This window comes from Rhincodon typus, chromosome 8 (assembly GCF_021869965.1).
Source record: "Rhincodon typus isolate 14 chromosome 8, sRhiTyp1.1, whole genome shotgun sequence".
NCBI lineage: Eukaryota > Metazoa > Chordata > Chondrichthyes > Orectolobiformes > Rhincodontidae > Rhincodon > Rhincodon typus.
Genome location: NC_063339.1, coordinates 37,621,767 through 37,641,700, shown reverse-complemented (window position 1 = coordinate 37,641,700; position 19,934 = coordinate 37,621,767). Strand labels below are relative to the sequence as shown.

At 40.1% G+C, this 19,934-nt stretch overlaps 1 protein-coding gene across 1 annotated transcript in view; it reads right to left on the bottom strand.

Annotated features, from left to right (window-relative positions):
* kif26ab (kinesin family member 26Ab) overlaps positions 1-7,022 on the bottom strand; it is a 177,970-nt gene extending 170,948 nt beyond the window's left edge. The window contains exons 1-2 of the mRNA XM_048600411.1: positions 6,677-7,022; positions 5,971-6,219 (exon numbers count right to left, since the gene is read on the bottom strand). Of these exons, the coding sequence (XP_048456368.1) occupies positions 5,971-6,219; positions 6,677-6,727 (300 nt within the window). The 5' untranslated portion in view covers positions 6,728-7,022. The remainder of the gene's footprint in view (positions 1-5,970; positions 6,220-6,676) is intronic.
* Between the last annotated feature and the right edge of the window lie 12,912 nt (positions 7,023-19,934).

The following is a 19,934-nucleotide window of genomic DNA, read 5'->3' as shown; positions in this document are numbered from 1 at the left end:
GAGCAGGAAGGCTGACATTTTGGGCCTAGACCCTTCTTCAGAAATTGCTTCCTGCTCCTCTGACGCTGCTTGGCCTGCTGTGTTCATCCAGCTCTACACCTTGGTATCTCAGATTCTCCAGCATCTGCAGTTCCTACTATCTCTTGCAGGAAACTGCTTGGTTCTGTCAAGATCACAACCATGAACTAGCAGGGGCTGAAAGCTTAAATAAAACAAAGAACTGTGGACAGAAAGTAGTTCGGGAAGGGTGACTGGACCTGAAACATTAATACTGTTTTCTCTTCACAGATGCTACCAGACCTGCTGAGTTTCTGCAGCAATTTTTGTTTATGGGTCTGAATGCTTTCCTTTCTGAGATAAACACCATCTAATGCACATTTTAGTGTTGATTTCCATTCTGCATTGCAAAAAATAAAACTGTTGCTTTAAATTCCATATTATGATGAATGTCAACATATAACTGTGAACTTTTAAATGATAACATTCAACAATTAATAAATTACCTTTCTCTATGATTAAAACTTGTAATGCTAATTGGTTTTAAAAGGAAATGTTTAGCAATCAGAAGAGAAAATGCATCAAAGCCTTTTTGGAAGCTGAAAACGATGCTACAAGTTCTCAGTTATTTTACTGAGTAGCCAATTACATAATATAGGTTGTAAATACCTTGAACAAATTGTAACTTAACTTCACTGTGTATTTTGTTTGAACAATCCATATTAAATCAATAATTATTACTACTTTACCAAAGGAAATTGAGGACTAATCATATCAGTCTACTAAAACCACTCAGGTACTTCCATGATATTGTTTAAAAGGCTTCTTCTTGAGTTTCTTGAAGTGGCACAATCCAGTATGGCATGCATTATGCAGGAAACGTCTAATGACTAAACAGTGCATTTACACTTGAGAGCTCTACAAGTCTATAAAGCACAAAACAAACTGGGGTTCTGTGACAGTACGGAATACTTCTTTCGTTCACGGCATTTTGCACTATATGCAAGTTCTAGGTTGGAGGCCAGAATAAGGCAATTTCTTGAATCATGAGTTCTAGGAATCAAAACAATGTATTACAAAGGACTTAACTGTATGTTGGAAGGTTAAGGCAAAATAAAATTAATAATTTAGTGCTTAAATACATTATCCAGGGGACTACATAATCAGTTTCAATGATAAAAGAGATCAGTAAAATCTCAGCTTTAAATGAGATGTGTTATCTCGATACGAAGGATGAGTTACATTTTAATGATTGAGAAAAAAATTCTCTGCTCATTATGTGAACTTCTAAAGGATATATTATTTAGTTAAGTCCCCATGTGGCCTAAGGCAAATGGTGAAAGGTTAATAAAGACTTTAAGTGCACCTGTCTCTAAAGCTGTGACACACTGTAATAGCAGCTTCCCATCTAACTTTTCTTAGGATTTACATATGGCATTAGTGTTGTTCCTACAGAGTGCTTAAGACAAATAGATCATTGTTCTGGATATTTCTACAAAAAAAAACATTTTTACAAGTGCAATTTACTCTGATGTCTGAATATATTTTAATGAGTGCCAATATACCAAGTTTAACTGAAACATATTAGCTGAAGGTAAAATACTTTTGACTTGCAAAGGAAAATGTTGCAACAGAAGTTGCAAAGTATTGTAGATTATACGTAAGTGATAATACTGTATTGTATAATTCTACCACCTATAAACTGCAACATAAGGATTTATTCAGTAGCAAAATGACCAAAATTCAGCAAAAAATGATCGAAACTTGACTCATTTTAAATTTTCACAGTAGAAGACCTAACTTTTTAAAAATCCAAATTAAGCAGTCAGAAACAAAAAATAAAACAGCTCTCCAACAGCTGGGTTGAAAGTTTCAGGTTTCCCATGTTATGGACACATGAGTAATATGGTTTTTGATCTCTGTATTTTAATTTTCTCCTCGGTCAAAATGTTAGATATTCTTGCACAAATGTTACGTTCAAAAATGTGAAAACTAACCATTTCTCAATGAAAAATAGATTTGAAAGCTCAATCAGCAAATTTAGATAAATAGTTCTTAATGCTACACGTCTGATTTCTCAATCTGATCCTTATAAATTACTCCACAGTTGCATATCACTTGAATCAGCATCATACAACTGGGGCACATTTTCTATCAGTCTTACACAAAATGATTTAATTTCAGGAAAAAGCCTAACTCTTGCTGGTATTGCTTACACCTGCTGAATGCATGATTTTGTACATTACAAGCTCAACCTGATGACAACGTTTTTGACCTCCCACTGTCTCTAAATTGTCATACTGCTTATCTAACATTCAGCGCTCAATGAGCAAATATTTCCACCAATTAAATATTGGAAATATTGAAGCCATTTGTTTTCAATCCCTGCTATAATCTCCATTCCCTCACCAATGATTCCATCCCTCACTCCCTGGCAACAGTCTCAGCTCAAACCAGACATTTTGCAACCTTGATGTCATATTTGACCTGGGAAAGAGTTTTCAACTACATGGTCACTAAGATCACTTGTTTCCCCACCTATCACCTATCTCCAGCACTGTCTCAGCTCTTCTGCTGCTGAAACCTATTCATGCTTTTGTTACCCTCAGAGTTGACTACTCTAATACAATCCTGGCTGGATTCTCAAATTCTACCCTTCATAAAACTGAGATCATCCAAATTTCTTCTGTCCATGTTCTAATTTGTACGAAATGCTATTCACTGATTACCCTTGTGACCGGTATCCAACACTGACTCCTGGTTAAAAATGCTTCAACTTTAAGATTCTCATCTGTGTTTTCTAATCCCTTCTTAGCCTTTCCTGTCCCCCATCTCAGCAATCGCCTCCAGCCTCACACGTCTCTGATATGTCTACACTCCTCTAATTCTGGCTCTTGAGTATCTCAGATTTTAATTGTCCACCACCAGAGACTATGTCCTGAGCTGACAAAGACTCTAAGCTCTGGATGTCCCTTCTTTAGCTCCCTGTCTCTCCAGCCCACTGTCCTCCTTTAAGAATATTCCTTCAAACTCAGCTGATAAAGCTTTTAGTCCTCTGCTCTAATATCTCCCTATGTGGGCTGCTGTCATATTTTGGTTCACGTGCCTCTGTGGTATTTTATTATATTAAAGATGATATGTGAATACAATTTGTTGATATTAACAAACATGAAAGTTCCAAAAGACATACAATACTTAAAATGTTATTCTGCAATTTTTTTACAGACTGATGTAAAACATTGCACCCCAATTATATTCCTTCAAACTCATGCTATCTACATTTGATTGACAGGTATCAATCTTCTTATTGAAAGTACAATTCCACTAAATCACTACAAATATTGACATACATTGATGTTATTAACTCTCATTGTAGAGAAATAAATCAGTGGTTAAGATTAAGAAATGCACCGTTAATACACCAAAGGAAGAATTTAGTTCCCTCTCCAGCTACATGGAGATTTGGAAATTAAACACTTGATTATAAACATTTTCCAAGCTTAATCATGCCATGCCATTTTATTTGTGATTGTCATTGTCCCTCTTTATCAATTGAATAGGCCTTCATACCCACCACTGATTCTATTATAGATAATAGTTCAGTAAGCGGTTATGGGCAAAAGTATTGATGGAATAACATTATTTTATGATACGTAAGACTCAGAAAATGATCAAATTACAATATTCTTAATCTAATTGTGAGCATCACTAACTGTGAACTTTAAAAACATAGTTTATTCCTTCCAAAAATCTTCCATAATGGCTTAAAGAATTGAATACAGTCATTCTAAAATTACACATTACTACTTCTTCATATTTAAGATGAGCTCATTCTTAATAAACAACTTTGTGTTGCTACCCACATGAAAATGCCTCTAGAAGCCTAAACTGTCTACTTTATGATGGACAACAAAGTGGAAATCTTGTAGCTAGTAATGAAAATTGGAGAATAGGATATTTTCAATAACTTGTCATAGGAGAGGATTGAGACTTTCTTCAGATTATCCACCCATCATACCCACCCACCAGCACCAAAGAGTATTCTGAACCCGGTATAAGGTAGTTTCAAAGCCATTGCTGAAAGATCCCATGATTATTGTGGCAAACAAAGAAGTACCATTCAATATTTGTTTTGTTAAGAGGAATAGCTAGATTATTGGAGTTTACATTAATTATAGACACAGTTTGTTTTTCTCAATAGGGCTTAAAAGGATAGTTTAAAGCCACATCACAATAAAAATTTATTTGGAGAATATTTGCATTGTCATACTTCAGAACAAAACAAAATGAACTGGAACCTATGTAAATATGAGAGACAAAGGCATTTAATTATAAGGGACTAATTATCTAATTGCTGTAAACTTGTACTTTTAACTGGAAATAAGATAATAAGATAATTGTGCAGACGTCTACAGAAATGTGCTTTATCAAGTTAAATTTGTGTTTTGTCATATCCCTAATGTGCAAAGACCATAATTAGAACTTCTTTTCATCTTCATAAAAATTACAATAAGAATTGTGTTTGAGTCAAATATCCTAGGTTGGACAGCGGTTTTCTTTCACTGCCGAGATGAAAACAATATTGCGATTTGTTTTGGAAATAAAAGCCCAATGTATCACTCAACTCTGCCCTAGTGCAGCAGCAAACAAGAGACCACACAGCGTGGCCTTGAGAGAAAGGTCTCCTCACCTGGACACCTGCTTGTGAAACATCGCTTTCCCATGTGCCTTTTTCCCATAACCTGACTTCCTTTTAGATATGGACAGATAAAGCTGCTATTATAATTCAAAGGAATTTGCTCACTGTGCGCAGATACAGCAGTCTGTGGAGTCTGCACGCTGGACAATGGCAAAGGTAACCTTTATTGATAGTTAATGGCACAAGGGTAGAAAAGACATTTCGCTTCAACGAATGAAACGTAAGATAGGCACAAGACCTTCAGCGCAACGAAATCAAAACCTGATGCTGTGTCATGAAATAGAACATAATAAATGTCTGAAAGCCATAAATTGTGAGCAGGGCAATTACACAAGGTCATTTCAGTGCAGGTAACATTCGGCAGGGTTTAATTTCCTGTTATGGATATCAAGTATTGAAGGGGGCATTATTATTTTCGCATAATCTCTGTTTAAGAACAAACCCCATCATGAATAAAAAGAAAATTCTGCCATTGGTGAAAACTGTTCATTTTTCTCCTGCCCTTTAAGCTTCCAACGTTTTTAATTCGGCGCACCAAACAACCAAGTAATGAACAAACACAATTCATGCAAATCGATGACAGGGAATTAGTGTCTTTCAATCCAATCAGATTTACATCGTAGTAAAGGGATTTTGAGTTGCCTGGTCGACTTCTAGTCAGCTGAACACCCAGCACACCCCACAGATTTTGAATCCTTGCATCTGACGTGCTTCTAGTTCCCTCTTTGGCTTTTCTTCATGTTTAGAACAACCTCGGCCTCGCCAATAGTTTTTTTTTCAGTTATGTTTTAGTGGGATCTTGACCTATCTCTAACTTCAGTGGGAAAGCTGTCAGAGATACTTCAGGGCTCTTTGGTAGGGCTGGGCAGTGCCCTCAGTTCTGGAGCACAGTGCCCACAAGTGGTACCAGTTGCGGCTCTCACACAGAGAGATGTCAGGCGGCCTTGGCATGGTTCCACCTCCTTTCACTGCTGCCACTGTTCAAGGCTCCAGTTTGCCTCGACCAGTGATTGATCTGCTTGAGGGAGACTCAGCCAATGAGCGACGGTTAACGCGTGGTCTCCTGTCTGTGGAGAAGCTGGGCTCGTTGGTAAGATCCCTGCAATAAAACCAGTAAGGGAGCTGGAAAAGGAAGGTAACGCATCCCATGAATTAGTTATAACTCAAACAAACCGGGAAGCTTTATCCGGATGCCAACTGTTGGCGGTAGTCATGGTAAAGGGCTCTCAGACTTGGACTTATGCCAGGGCAGAAACTGTTTATTTAACTCCTACCTTGCTGGATCCAGGGATGACGAGCTTCATGGCTTGCCTTTTGAGCTCTGTTAACTTGAGCTGGCAATTTTGACACCAGGCCCCTTTCTCTTCCTTCTCAAAGGTACTAGCCTCGGTCCCGGAGACCGCTCCTGCTCCCTCGGGAGCCGGCCGACTCCCGCAGTGATCTTCCTCGGCCGCCTGTAATCTCTTCCTGAGACCGGTCTGCAGGGGAATGGTAACCTCCTTGGCCGGACTGCCATCCAGCACCTGTAAAACACATCAGCAAAGAGAGGGGGAAAGAGAGAGAGAGAGAGATGGATTGAGATATGCCGGCCACTTCACTCAATAACATGGAGTCGATAGAAAGTCTCACTGTTAAAAACTTCGTCAAACTAAGAAATACTAACATACACATGCAGGAGTCACTTATTAGACTTCGTTTCAAATCTTCTAACAACAAGTTCAATTTGTTTAATGTCATTAACCCTGCTCTTGTAAACTCCGCGTAATGCTCAGTATTACAAGTCAACCAAGTCTTTGACACTTTTGACATATATGTGACCAGGTGTTGTGCTGTGGGTCTATACCTCTTGGCTTTAAGTATCGTCTTAGAAAACACCATGGGAAACAGAGACCAGCTCAGGGTCCGGTGTAGCTTATCCCGAAACTTGACTCAGCCTTGACCCTACATACAGTTACTGTGAGCCCCAGCTTTATTACTTACCGCCAGTCTACGACAGTCCGGCTCCAAACCGCGAGATTTACTCCCTCGCATTGTGGATCAAGTCACTTTCGGTTATTGCAGGAACACATCAAGTCGGGACCAGAGTCAAAGAGTTATTGGGTCAAGTCCTGACTCTCCGCTGGGAAATGCGGATTCATATCAACAGCACGCAATGCACTGAACGAGCCGTCTGATCATGAGAGCAACACAATTGTTTTTTTCAAATACCCCTGAAAAGTCTAACACGGTATTTGCCCGGCCACATGCTTCGACTATTCATGTCCTAAAGAGGACAAGAATAAGTTTGAGTTTGAAGTTTGTGTGGACTCGGGGAAGAGGCAGCGTCTCTTCCAGTGGGTGGAGCACCAAATGCATTTAAACCACTGATCGGTCAAGGAGTTCCCGTGACTGACAGCAGTAAACTGCTCACCACCCCGTAAGGATGGGGAACTACCAATGCCTACTTTCAAACGGCACTCTCGTCAACCTCACATGTTTCCGATGGCAAAACAACCTAATCTGGAAGGTATCAAATCCAGAAAGGGAGTCTTCGGTAAAATAGAATCACAGTACGTGAGGCTGTCAACAATCTTTCATTTATTGCGCTGTGTGATTTGTGGCTGCAATTGCCATTCAAATCGGAGCACTCAGATCATGCCAATACTAGAGGCGTGCTCCTCCAGTGTCCTGTCCCACTATTTCAGTTCTTTCATATTGGCAAAAATAAACTAACTCATTAAAACGGAGATTGAGATTCAAATCCACTCGCGAAAGTTTCATTGGCGACCTTGTTCCCTTTATCCGGTGAATTGTACAGAATCTTTCTTCACATGATATATTCAAGTTTATTTGGTTTGTGTTAAGGTCCCCAATAATTCTGTGGCTATCAGTTGTAAACAATACACCCAATTCCATGTCCCTAGCCATCACTACCAGGAAATAAACGGAATCATTTTATAAAAACTAATACTCCTTAATCCGAACAATTTATTTCTCGTCTCAAAGTCGATTTAAACGCCTAAGACTCGCCTCTTTTTTGTTGTAACAGTATCCTATTCGTCTGCAAAGTTATTCCAGCTTCCATTCTTTCTAAGCGCGATTGTTTCTGTAGCTGTAGCGCCACTTGTTGGCCACAACTAAGAATCCGCACAGAGGACCAAATGGGACCGACCACAAGTTTTTCGCTCTTTGCATTTCAGGAAAATCCTGCTCAAAATTCTGTGTTTCGCCTGCGTAGGTCGATCATTTCTCTGAACGAGTCCAAGTTCGCTACGTCGGGAATATAGGCGACACGTGAGATAGACTAAGGCAGAACACATTACAGAAGACAAAATAACCACGAGAAAAAAAAATTCGTTTTGAAACTCAGAATATTTCTGTATTTTTAACAATCTGAGACTATACTTAATATTTTGTAAGTTTTTGGATCCTGATCAATGTTTTGAGCGTGCGGGAATAGTTCTCGTTTAACATTAGGCAGAATCGCAGAGGGGGAGAACATGTTGATCAGAGGAAACCAGACGGGTGTGGATGCGTTCATTCATTCCAAAACTTAGAGATACCAGGAACACCCTTCTTTTTCTAAGCGCACATTGATCACAAATATCAAATCAATTGGAGCTAAGGCTGAAGAAATTTGGATAAGTACCACATTCCACTCAAACACTTCAGGGTCAATATAAAATCCCTATCCAGTTCCCACCGCGCTTGGTAGGTGCAAATTTATCACGGTTTGGAGTTTGAGTATTCTTTAGTGTTGGCTAGTTTGGCTTCCGGTTAGTACTCAACCGTAGTGTCAAAGTGACTTCTGAATGTTGGGGCAAGATTGCAATGGGCAGACATTACATGGTTCGTGTCATTGTTTACAGACCCACAGCCAATAATGAGTGGGACATAGGTGTGAAAACATGGTGAGAAATGAAAGCTGAGCTGACGGCGACCCGGAGTGTGTCTGGGGGAATTGGGAAGGGGGGTGGAGCGTCGGTGGGTTGGGCGGAAGGTGAGGGTCGGGTCTCATTACAGGAAGAAGTAGCAAACAGCTGTGGAAGCTGGAAGAGGACAAAGTGCAATTGTGAAATGTCTGGTCAGTCTAGGTGGGTGATGCATCTCAAATAAGCCTCCTTTCAGCTGTACCGTGTCTCACGGGTCTCCTAGATAAAAAGAAGTTGTTCCCCCACAGAGCTCTTGCTAAATAGCAATGAGTGCAAACGTGCCTGTACACTGGTGATGAAGTTAAAGATGAGACACTCTGCTTCTACAGGTTTTGCCCATTACAGAATTACAAGAACTTTATTCATGGATTTTTACAATGAAAAGCACCTCTGGTTTAAAACATAAGAACAAAAGAACGTTAGCCCTGTAATTCTATAAAATCAGCCCTATTTGGATCACAAGCAAAACAGCCACTTTATCCCACGATTCAGCCCAAGACTCCACTTCTCATTTGCCCTCGAGAAATGCGTCTGGACTTTAAATTCCACCGGGCTAGTCTTGCCAACAGGACAACAGCGGTGTATTTGTGTTCCTCTACACCGCCTGCTGGCCTGACCAGGGAGGAGAGGGCAGCTCTGCTTCTGGACCCTGCAGCCTCCGCTCCTCGGAGTGGCGGGGGGTCTCTCTCTCCAAACCCCACCCCCACATCCCCCACCCGTCCTCCGCTCCTCAGCCCGTGTGCCTGTGTCACGGCGCGCGCTCGCGGCCAGAGCACTGCGCGCACCCGAGAGCCGCGCTGCACAGCGCCGCCCACTTGCTATAGGGGCGCACTCCTTCGGCTGCTCTGTCTCTCTCTCTCTCTGTCTCTCTCTGCCAGGGATCGGTTTTTGGCTTCTGCAGGCGCCTGATATGTAGGCAAGGAGAGGGCTGTGGGCAACAGCCCACCCTGCACGTTGCTGAGAATCTCGCAGGGCCCAGGGGCGGCCGTTTCCACCTCACGCCTGGGTGCTCTATAATACATGCATGTCCTTTGAGAATCTCCACTCTTGCGCTTACTTTGAAATGACTGCCTTGGAGTTTTTGAGTTCGCAAGACGATGAGTTTGGACCGAACGTTAGGCTGTGCTGAGGAGGGGGGAAGTGGCCTCAGTGCTGAACACCATGAATTGCTGAGGAGTTCATGGCAAACTCCGAGCAAGCGCCTTTAAAACCCTGGGAATTGCTGTCCGCTTTCTGAGCTCTAGGTGTCGAAGAGAATACAGAGGTGTCTGGAGGCTGAGAGCTCTCCTGTACAGCCCCGGTTTGCGCTGCAATGATCAAACAGTATTGCTTTCTCGTTTCACATCCACGAGGACAAGGTCGAAGCAACACATTGGAAAGTTTGCGCCAAACCACACACACACACACACACACACAATCGAAACACACACATTCGATTTGCGACTAAAGGAAGACAGCTGAGCGGCGTGCTTTTAAAAGTCAGATCGCTTCATAATGTTGCAAAGGATTTCTGAAAACACTCACCCTGTGCTTTCGCCTTAAGAGGTGACTGGTGAATCCAAATATTATGTCAGAGTCCAGGCAGAAAGTGCCGATTTCCAGCAAGTTAGTGTTTTTCCTGGGAGGGGACTCTGGTGACTGTTGTGAAGACATGATGCTGTGCGATCTTCGAGCTTGCTCCCTGAGCCGCACCCTGGCACGAAAGACGCCTCACTCACTGGATAGTGACATGTTGGCAGCCACCGCTTGTTCCATGCCCTGGCACAGTGCGCAAAAATCCCGCTAATCGGCAGTCAAGCGAGCTCCGGTCTCTCTGTACCACTTCCCTCAATAACGTCCCACCAAAGTAACCTGTTCCAGCCGGGAATCTTCTTGCATCCACTGGCCCCACTGTATGAGGCAACATCAATAGCCATCAGCAAATCTTCTTCGGAAACTCCCCCTCCCCAGCACCCACCCAGCCACCCCGGTTGCTTCTTCTTCCAACGGTGGCACGGAAAGTGTTCACAGCTCCTGTGTCTGTCTGTGTGTACTGTGCGCGAATGATCCACCCTGGATCTGAAGGTTTCCGCTGTGGACTGGAGGGGGAAATGGGTTGCAGTGAAGCAATTTCTTTTTGTGTGTGTGTTGTGGATGCTGGTAAGCCTCCCCTCACATCACCTCATTCATTAGTGGTGGCTTAAGGAAAGAGCTACATCCCTTGAAAACCTGCTAATTGTTGGCTGACAGCCTGGAACCTTGCTGCTGGAGCTGGACCGCCAGTGACTCGAGAGGAGCCAATCCCACTGTGGTCAGCTAGGTGACATAAACTACTGACAGGATGAAATCACAGTGAATAATCGATTTCTCCTAGAAATATAACATATTCCTAGGATTCTTTGAGCGACCGAAGCAACTCGCAATCTCTTAAAAGTCCGATCAGAATTTCTGGGGAAGGAGCACATGTTTATGAGATTTCTAGGTTAATTTGCGATAATCAAACAGAAAAATCAATTAAATTCTGATTATAGCCAGCTTACTCTGCATTCTACTCACCTTATATCCTCATCAATTAACATCTCCCACCAAACTAATAGAGAAAGATGATTGAGCTATTTAATTTTTCTTCAATTACTGTACAGTATATTTGCACGATTACTTTTTATATATTATAAAGTGGAATTTTAATAAGAAAATCACATAACACCGATGCAGTAGGGTGTTCTTTCAGTTATTTATCACCACAGAATATCTGCAGAATACTTTCTTTCGGGAAATTGATAGGGATCAGCGCCAAGCTCTATGTCTAGTCCACGGAAAGCTGGGCAAAATGATAACAGGACAGCGATCTCAAAGTTATTAACACTGTCCTCGATTGTTCTTCCAAATAAAGTAAAACATCAACGAATCGATGGTGCACAAAGCCTATTAGAGTAGATAAAGTCCATTATTTATATGTTTTGAAAGCGATCCTCAGACATTAACATAACTCTGTTAATAAAAATCTTATCGCCAGGGCACAGAGGAGTAGTCGACAGATAACCAGACAGTCATTACCTTTATAATAAAGAAATTTGTGTCAGTGATTTAAAGAATGCCACTTTTTCCCATTCGGCGGATTTGCCAGCGCTCGGTGAGATATGAGGTTTTGGTTTGCTGCTTGTTTATTCAGCAGTTATTTGAGTAACTTCTCTTTAGATTAGAAGTCCTTTAGTGATTGGTCCAAAGCGAGTTTCATAAAAGATTCGCACGGTGAACTGAGGGCATGTATTGTAAGCCCCGTCTTGTCTCACTGCAGAACCATAATAAAATACTTGTGGGACGCAAGGCTGACTAAGTCCTGCCCTTGAACGTGTATTGATTTCATGTAAAACCGAACATTTTAAGAAAAACAAATCCATCCGTTCCGCTGCCACCCAGTACTTCCGTTTCACACTCGAGACAATGCCATGCTTAATGGTTTTGCAGTGAACAGGACTATAACTGCACAGACGCGTGGTATCGCGCCAACAACTTAGGCAGTCTGCCTCAACTCACTAAATAACTTCTTAGCTTTCGACTCACTTAACAACTCAGTCAGAAAACAGCAGTCCATAGCAATCTCGTGTAATTGGTTGAATTTTAAGATTCTGACAATGAAAATGTTCCTGAATACCACCACCTCACCTCACTCCCCGTTTAATCGTTCCACTATCCACAATGCCTTCAGTTTTGATAAAAATAATGAAACACAAATAATGACAGCATGTGTAAATCTTGTCGTAATTGACTGCTATTTCTTGAGGGCGGCGAGGGGGCGCTCAATCAAAAGAGGGAATATAGCATAAGGCGTGAAACACTTTTAGTACATATGTTAAATATTTAATTAAACGTTTTTGTGATCCACAAAGGTTGTCATAGTACTGATAAAGAAAAAAAATAAGGATGTTACCTCCTTGTGCGAAGTTAAACTTCATTCCTGAATGAACACTATGTGCTTACAGTGCATCATATGGTTACTGTATTCCATAGCTGCTGTACAATTTTACATTTAATTTGCAAAGAATACAATAGAATGCGGTCTAGAGGACCCTAGGGAAATCTGCGCGACAGAACCCAAGAATCCATGAAATTCAATGTAATGCACTAATCACGGTCGCTTTATAGTATTAATTGCTATAATGCTTACTTGTAATCCTATCATAGGATGCAGAACACACATTTTCGCTGTAGATGAATTAGATTTAGGTGGTCACTGAGTAAATTAATAGTATATATTCAGACTTCATGCAACCCATCCTGATTCGGCCTCTAATGTAAATTGCTACAACCCTTATGTAAAAGTCAACACCACTCCTGACGTTCCTAGACAGACATAGTGCAAGTCTAAGGGACGTGTTAGAATTTCGCTTTTCAAGAGGCACACAGGCCACATAAATGATAATTAGAATTCGTTGTAAAGATGATTTATCGTGTCTATCATCGTGCATGAAAAGCCTGGGTCACCGATGAATGCTGATGAAATTCTAAGATCTGCTCCCTAAAGACTCCCCGCATCTGCCGTCCTCTTGGTTGGAAGGAAATAGCCCAGGGCGTGCATCTTATTAAAGCGAGGTGGAAATTTAGACATTTTGTCAAGCAAAACATTTCTTTGTGCACCAAGTGCATGTCATCGAAATATAGTTAAACTGGAAACAAGAGTTCAACCAATGATTCTGACGGCTACCTCTGCATTTAGTATATCAGAAGGGGTTGATTGATATAATTAATTATTTACAGCATTTAAGCAGGCCTAGGAACAGGTAGTGTGGAAATATTAAAAGCGTATTTGAATACGTTTGATCATCATATTCAAAAGCCCCAGAGGCCCGAACGTTCCCCCAAAGAAACCTCAGCCCCAATACCATTGGAGTGCTGCTCGATGATGTGTTTGAGTTTTGTCAATGCAGGAACGCGATACGCCAGCCACAGGTCATGGATCCCCAATTATTTTGCTTCCAACATTAAATCGACGTAAAACAAACAATTGCTGAAGGTCACGGAGCCGCGGAAGACTGACATCTGCTAATGAAAAAGAGTTACATGGGGTAACTTGTTCGAATTGTTTGCGAGTTGGCAAGTCGCTACTTGTACCGGGCTTTTCAATTTCCAGCTTCTATTTGCAAGTGATGAAGAGAATAATGAGGAACAGTTTGTAACCCACCATCCTCCATTTCATTTCCAGTCAGTCTAATCAGGCTGCTTTCACCCATTGCTGCCTTGGTGGTTTGGCTACAATGCTTCATGAGGGCTGGAGGGCCAATACATTATTAGAAACAAATACCTTAAACTTTTATCACTTGTTCCTTTTGAAAAGTATCGTGCATTTTATTGATTCGATCATGTGAGTTTTAATAAAAGTTAAGCGGTCTCTTGACCAAATTGATTTTGTGCAGTTACCCATATCACATGAAATACAGTTTAATTTCGTCCCAGTTTAAGTGAATGATTTTCTTGGTCCATGCCCCAGTAATATCGTTATAAATCAATTCAGAAGTATGGCACCGCGACAGAAAAAAAGATTCCGATTCTGAATGTTGAACTGGAGCAACTCTGTAAGACTGACCTTGCTTTAAGATTGCTGCTATTGTCATGCGCACAAAGCGTTTTTTTTGTGAAACATGAAATCAGGTTTTCCTGTCGTAATTACAGGAATGGAGCATGTTGCTATTTTCATAATCACATTATCCGTCTGAGCCAAGTCCATTTTAAAACCAAAGACTGTGATTTGTTTGCCACGCTTTCTTAATACAAGAGGTCTATTTACTTGTCTCTCTTGATCTCAGAGATATTGTGTGTGTGTGTGCGCGCGTGTTTGTAAGTGTGTGTGTATGCGAACACCCCAGACCCCCAAAGCTTTGGAGAGCTCAGTCGATACTAATGAAAACTTTGTAAAATAATTAGACTGTGCATCCATCAAAGCGACACGAATGATGATTGGAGCCCTGATAGTTAATAAATACAGACTGGCGACAGCTTGGCGGCTCTGATGAGCGCTGTTGGATTCAGCACCATGGCTAGCGCTACAAACCGGCTCTCTCTCCTCCCCCATCCCCCGTGCTCAATAGAGTATTGAAGCATTAAATGTTAGAGTAATTATACGACCTCCGTAACCCAGAATGCTCCGACCGTATCCAAGCGATTATAAACAATCAATTACGGTGTTTAAATATTGCGTTTACGATCATTTATATTAATGCTGTTCCAATGAAGGTGTACCTCTGCGATAAATTTGCATTACCTCTCACCTCACTTCTCCTGCAACGTTGACTCTAGCAAAGATTTGCTTAGATTTGGTGCTGAAACCAAAGTATTTACAAAAAATATCTTTTCTGATTCCAACAGGACATTTCCCTCAATTTCAGCTTATTTGGTATTCCAACTGAACTTTATCACGTCTACTCAGTTAGGTCCGTTTGTGTTTTCCTCTCGCTCCGCTTCGAACATTAACACGAAACTGGAAGCAAGTGAAATGAAATAGAAATATGCAGGCGAAGGTAGGGAATAGACGAACAATGCCGTGTGGAGACAGCGAAAGGGAGATTCGTGTATTACAGAGGGAGAGCAACAAGAACCGAAGAAAGACAAACAGAAAATGCAATAAGTTCAGATCCGAAGATGCAGCTGGCTAGACAGGAATCAGTAGGTAGATAAGGTTTTGAAACTAGTACAGGAAGTAAAACATAAGACGAAAAGATGGGCAGGTGTAGATGAGACAGAAACTGAGGAGTTTAAAGTTTCTCAGAGAACGGTATAGTTGAGGAAACGTGGGTGGCGCAGATGGTGTAAAATCAAATCAGATTAAAGCAAATCCTGGATTGTAGGTAAAAACAACTGAGCGTTGCAGAAAATAGGAGAACTAAAAACCAATAGAGCAATCCATTGGAGAATTTTTAAAATTACATTTATCACTTACGATAACATCTATTCCAATATTTTTTGTAACAGTACAAGTGTATTTTGTGTCATTTTGTGTTATTTTATTGCATTTACATCATAGATAAGACAAATGTTTTTCTTTAGATTTGTTAGAAACTAAGGCTATAAAATAGTTTGGTGGAATTTCTAAATGACCAATGGAAGTTGTGTTATACAAACGTTCTGGGCCTAGAAAAACAGAAGAAAAATAAAACCAATTGTGAAAATGTTCTGGGACAAAGAGGTTAATAATGATATCTGGGCATTTGGTGGAAAGGAAAATCTGATTAACTTTTAATAAATAATTGAAAAAGTGATGCAGGCAGAATGGAATGTCTTTCTTCCTCGACTGGTTTTAGGATGTCCATGAAGCTTTTAGAGGGAATACTTGCCACTATAATTACTTAGCTGGGGAGATGAACTGGAATATGAGATAAAGCAATTTACACTTAGTACAGGGAAAGAATAAAAAGCTGTGCACATTAAGTACTCAGTGGGAGACACATTTCCATGGCCAGGAGGATGCCAGATGAGCTGGTTTCAAGCTCCTACTGATCTTGCAAAATTGTCCAATTGGATATTGGTTTGCTCTTCATAGCTATAGGGAAGCATACTGAGTCTGCTCAGTGTGTTGTTTTGACCCCTCTGCTGTGGTCAGAAATTTATTACATGGATGAACATCAGTTGAAACTGTGCTGCACCACATCATTTTTTTTTTGCACAATAGTCTGCTTTAATATATCACTACAAATAAAACAAATTGAGCATTCTTTTTCTCTCATGCCAGATATGACAATCATTAGTCCAGCATTTATTGTGTAACCCTGGTTGCTCTTTGAAGGTGGAAATAGAAGCTATCTTTTCCTCACAGGAGTTCTTCCTACAAACAATGCACTTCTGAATCACATGTAGGCTAGTTTGCTCTCCTAATAGACATTAATGAACAAGCATATTATGAAAACTACAACACTACCTTGCCCTATTAATCATTAAATAATTTCCAAGAATTGAAAATATCAATAAGTAAAAATCATACATGTTTAACCGTGTTACTGTGTTACTGTGATATCGATCATAGTTAAACAAAAGTATAATCCCACACATATGACTAAGCAATTGAAAGGACAAAGAAGTCAAGTGAACATAAGTTAAATGGACTCAAGAAACATTTAATTAAAGTCATTTTTTAAAGAGAAGCAGGGAGTGCAAAATTTGAGGTAGAAGGCCTGAAAGTGTTCAAGTTTATTTGTTGAACCTCTCTATAATAGACAAGAAACTGAGAACACATTGAGTCTGTAAGAGATGAAATTGGTAAAGTAGTTGAAGAAAATTAGGAATAATTTAATATTATGTTGGAATGAGGTCGTTGACTTGCTCGCCGAGCTGGCTTGTTTTTGTTCAGATGTTTCGTCGCCATGCTAGCAGCAAAACGACATGACAAATTTGCCTTAGTATCAGTACACTCGACAATGAAGGCCTTCAATTTAACTGGGGTAACGTAACCATAGTAGCCCAAGCCAAACATAGACACACATGGGAATTTCTAGAGGCATGGTTCTCAACCCATAATGCAATCAACAAACATATAGAATTGGGCCCCATATACAAATCCATACAGAACAAAACCAGAAATAACACAACTCACCATAACGGGCCGGACAGTATAAATTCCAAACGGAGAAGAACAACATCACTTCATCGGAGGCCTCACTGATGCTGTTACCTAGCATGATGATGCAACGTCTGAATGAAAACAAATCAGCTCAGCAAGCAAGTCAACAACCTCACCCACAACCCGATCTACAAATCCTAGCTAAATCCTTAAATTATGTTGGAATGTTCACAAAATAGGCATCAAAGACTTAACATAATTCCTTATCAGAATGTTTGGAGTATCAGGGATCAGGAATATGTAAATAAACCAATTAATAATAGAGAAATAGATAAGGCAGGATGACATGGTAGTGTATATATAGAAAGTCGAAATTTACACATAAAATAGTGAGTGAGGCAACTATTGGAGCACACATTATCATTATGCCATTATGCCATCTTGCCAGTGATAGTGAGGGCAATAGATAACCCTCTCACCCATAAGCCAATTGAGTCAATTAAGCAATCAATTAACGAACCTGCCTCAACTAGTACTTTATGGATGTTCTCTCTGTGGTGTTGTACAGCAGGTTAACCTGGCAGACTCCCAATGTGCTTGAGTGCAGCCCTTTGATTTGGGTGGTCTTTGATCAACAGAGAACTCTCTCATTGGCACTGCCAGCTTCGATGGACAATGGCAATGACTGCATTCACAAATCTCCCTACACCCTTGTCACAGCTGGTGCTCCTGGACTCCCAATGCAGAACAAAATTCAGTCAGGGATTCCTAACAAAGTATATGAAGTTTAGAATTTTGCAGGCATTTGGCAGATATTAAGCATTAATAAGTGTAAAATTAAGGAGGAAAGGACATAAATGCTACATATACTAACAATGTTTATTTAAAAACAATGCTAATTTACTTATTCATTTTAAAGTACTTTATATGATGCATCAGTCTTTCCCCAGATGATGGGACAGGCAAATCAGTCATAACATCTTTATAAGTGCATTTTTCTCACCAACCACAAGTCCTAAATTACTGACTTTTAATTTTCCCTTTATACCTTTGGAGGAAACATCCCAAGACTATTTCTTGCCAAGCATACATTCAGTCGTCTTTCTTCCTTAATTCTTGCTTGTGTTAATTTTATAAGGAAGAACAATAATCGTACCATTATACTAAACTACATAAAAATAATCCAATGTAATGATATAAAACATAGTTTAAACTGATGAATGTTAAACTTGAATTAAACTACAGTAGTTATTTACTTTAATTACATCCCAATAGAAATAAACATAAATGCAAGAAACATAATGAATAACCAAATGCAGATGTTCATCAAGAAAATTCAATTTTGGGTTATCTATCATTTATAAAAATAACCTTAACTGGAAAATTAAGGGAAAATCTTTTCCTCACAAAATTACTGGTTAATGGATTCAGTTAGTACCTGTTATTATACAAGTTTCAATAACATCATAGCATTATTCTATGGCACTCAACTATGGGATATAAACCAAGTGCTCAATTGAATCAATCATCAGAATTAGAAAAGAGTTTATAATTTTGCAGATTTACAGTACAGTGCAAACCAATCAGTCCATTCTGTCTATACTTCTTGAACAATCCAACACTAATCCCATTGCTCTACTTTATTTTTATTGCCTTAATGACCCTTTGAGTTAACCATTCATCAACTATCTCTTAAAAGATGCAATGATCTCTGTGTCTGCAGCTTTTCATAGCAAAGGGATCCTTGCTTCAACAACTCTCTGATAAAAAATTATCTTAAGTGTTCTCCTCGCTCCCTTAATGATTGTATTTAAACTGATCACTTTCCTTTAATGGCTTCAGACCAAAATAAGTCAAACAAGTAGCCCAAGGTGAAAATAAGTTAAACAAGTAGCCCAATTCTTTTCATCCTTTCAAATCTTATCCTAGCCTTCTCTCCTGAAGAAGAAACAGCACCAGTACCTGAAATCTTTCTTACATGTGCAATAGGACCTGGGACAGGCAAATCAGTCCTAACATCTTTATAAGTGCCTTTTTCTCATCAACCACGAGTCCTAAATTCATGCTTGGGCTGGTAAATGGCAAGCAACATTTATGATAAACAAATGCTAGGCAGTGACCATTTCCAACAAGAGAGAATCTAACCATTTAACATTCAGTGACATTACCACTGTTGAATCCTCCACTACTAACATTCTGAGCATTGACCAGAAACTGAACTAATGGCTATGAAAGTAGATCAGAGGCTGGGAATTCTGTGGTGAATAACTCACATCCTTACTTCCCAAAAGCCATCCCCAATGTACAAGGCACTGTCCAGGACTATGACGTCTCTTGCCTAGAAAAGTTCCACTCTATCAGCACTTAAGAAGCTTGACACCACCCAGGATAAAGCAACCCACTTGAATAACTCATCCATCACTTTCAACATTCACTTCCTCTGTCACTAGTGTATAGCGGCAGTAGTGCGCACCACTTACAAAGTATGCTGCAGCAACTCACCAAGGCTCCTTCAACGGCATCTTCCAAATCTGTAACCTCTATAACCTAGAAAGACAAGAATAGCAGATGCATTTCAATCACAACAGTACAGTGGGTATACCAGCAGCAAATGGACCGCAACAGTTCAAGAAAGCAGCTCATCGTCACCTTCTCAAGGGAAATTAGGGATCAGCAGCAAAATACTGACATAGCCAAGGATGCCTATGTCCTGTAAAAAAAACTCTACCTTGCTTAAATTTGTCATTCAATTAAACCTAAGATTCTATTGGATTTTTTCAAGTTTTATCTAACAGAATTT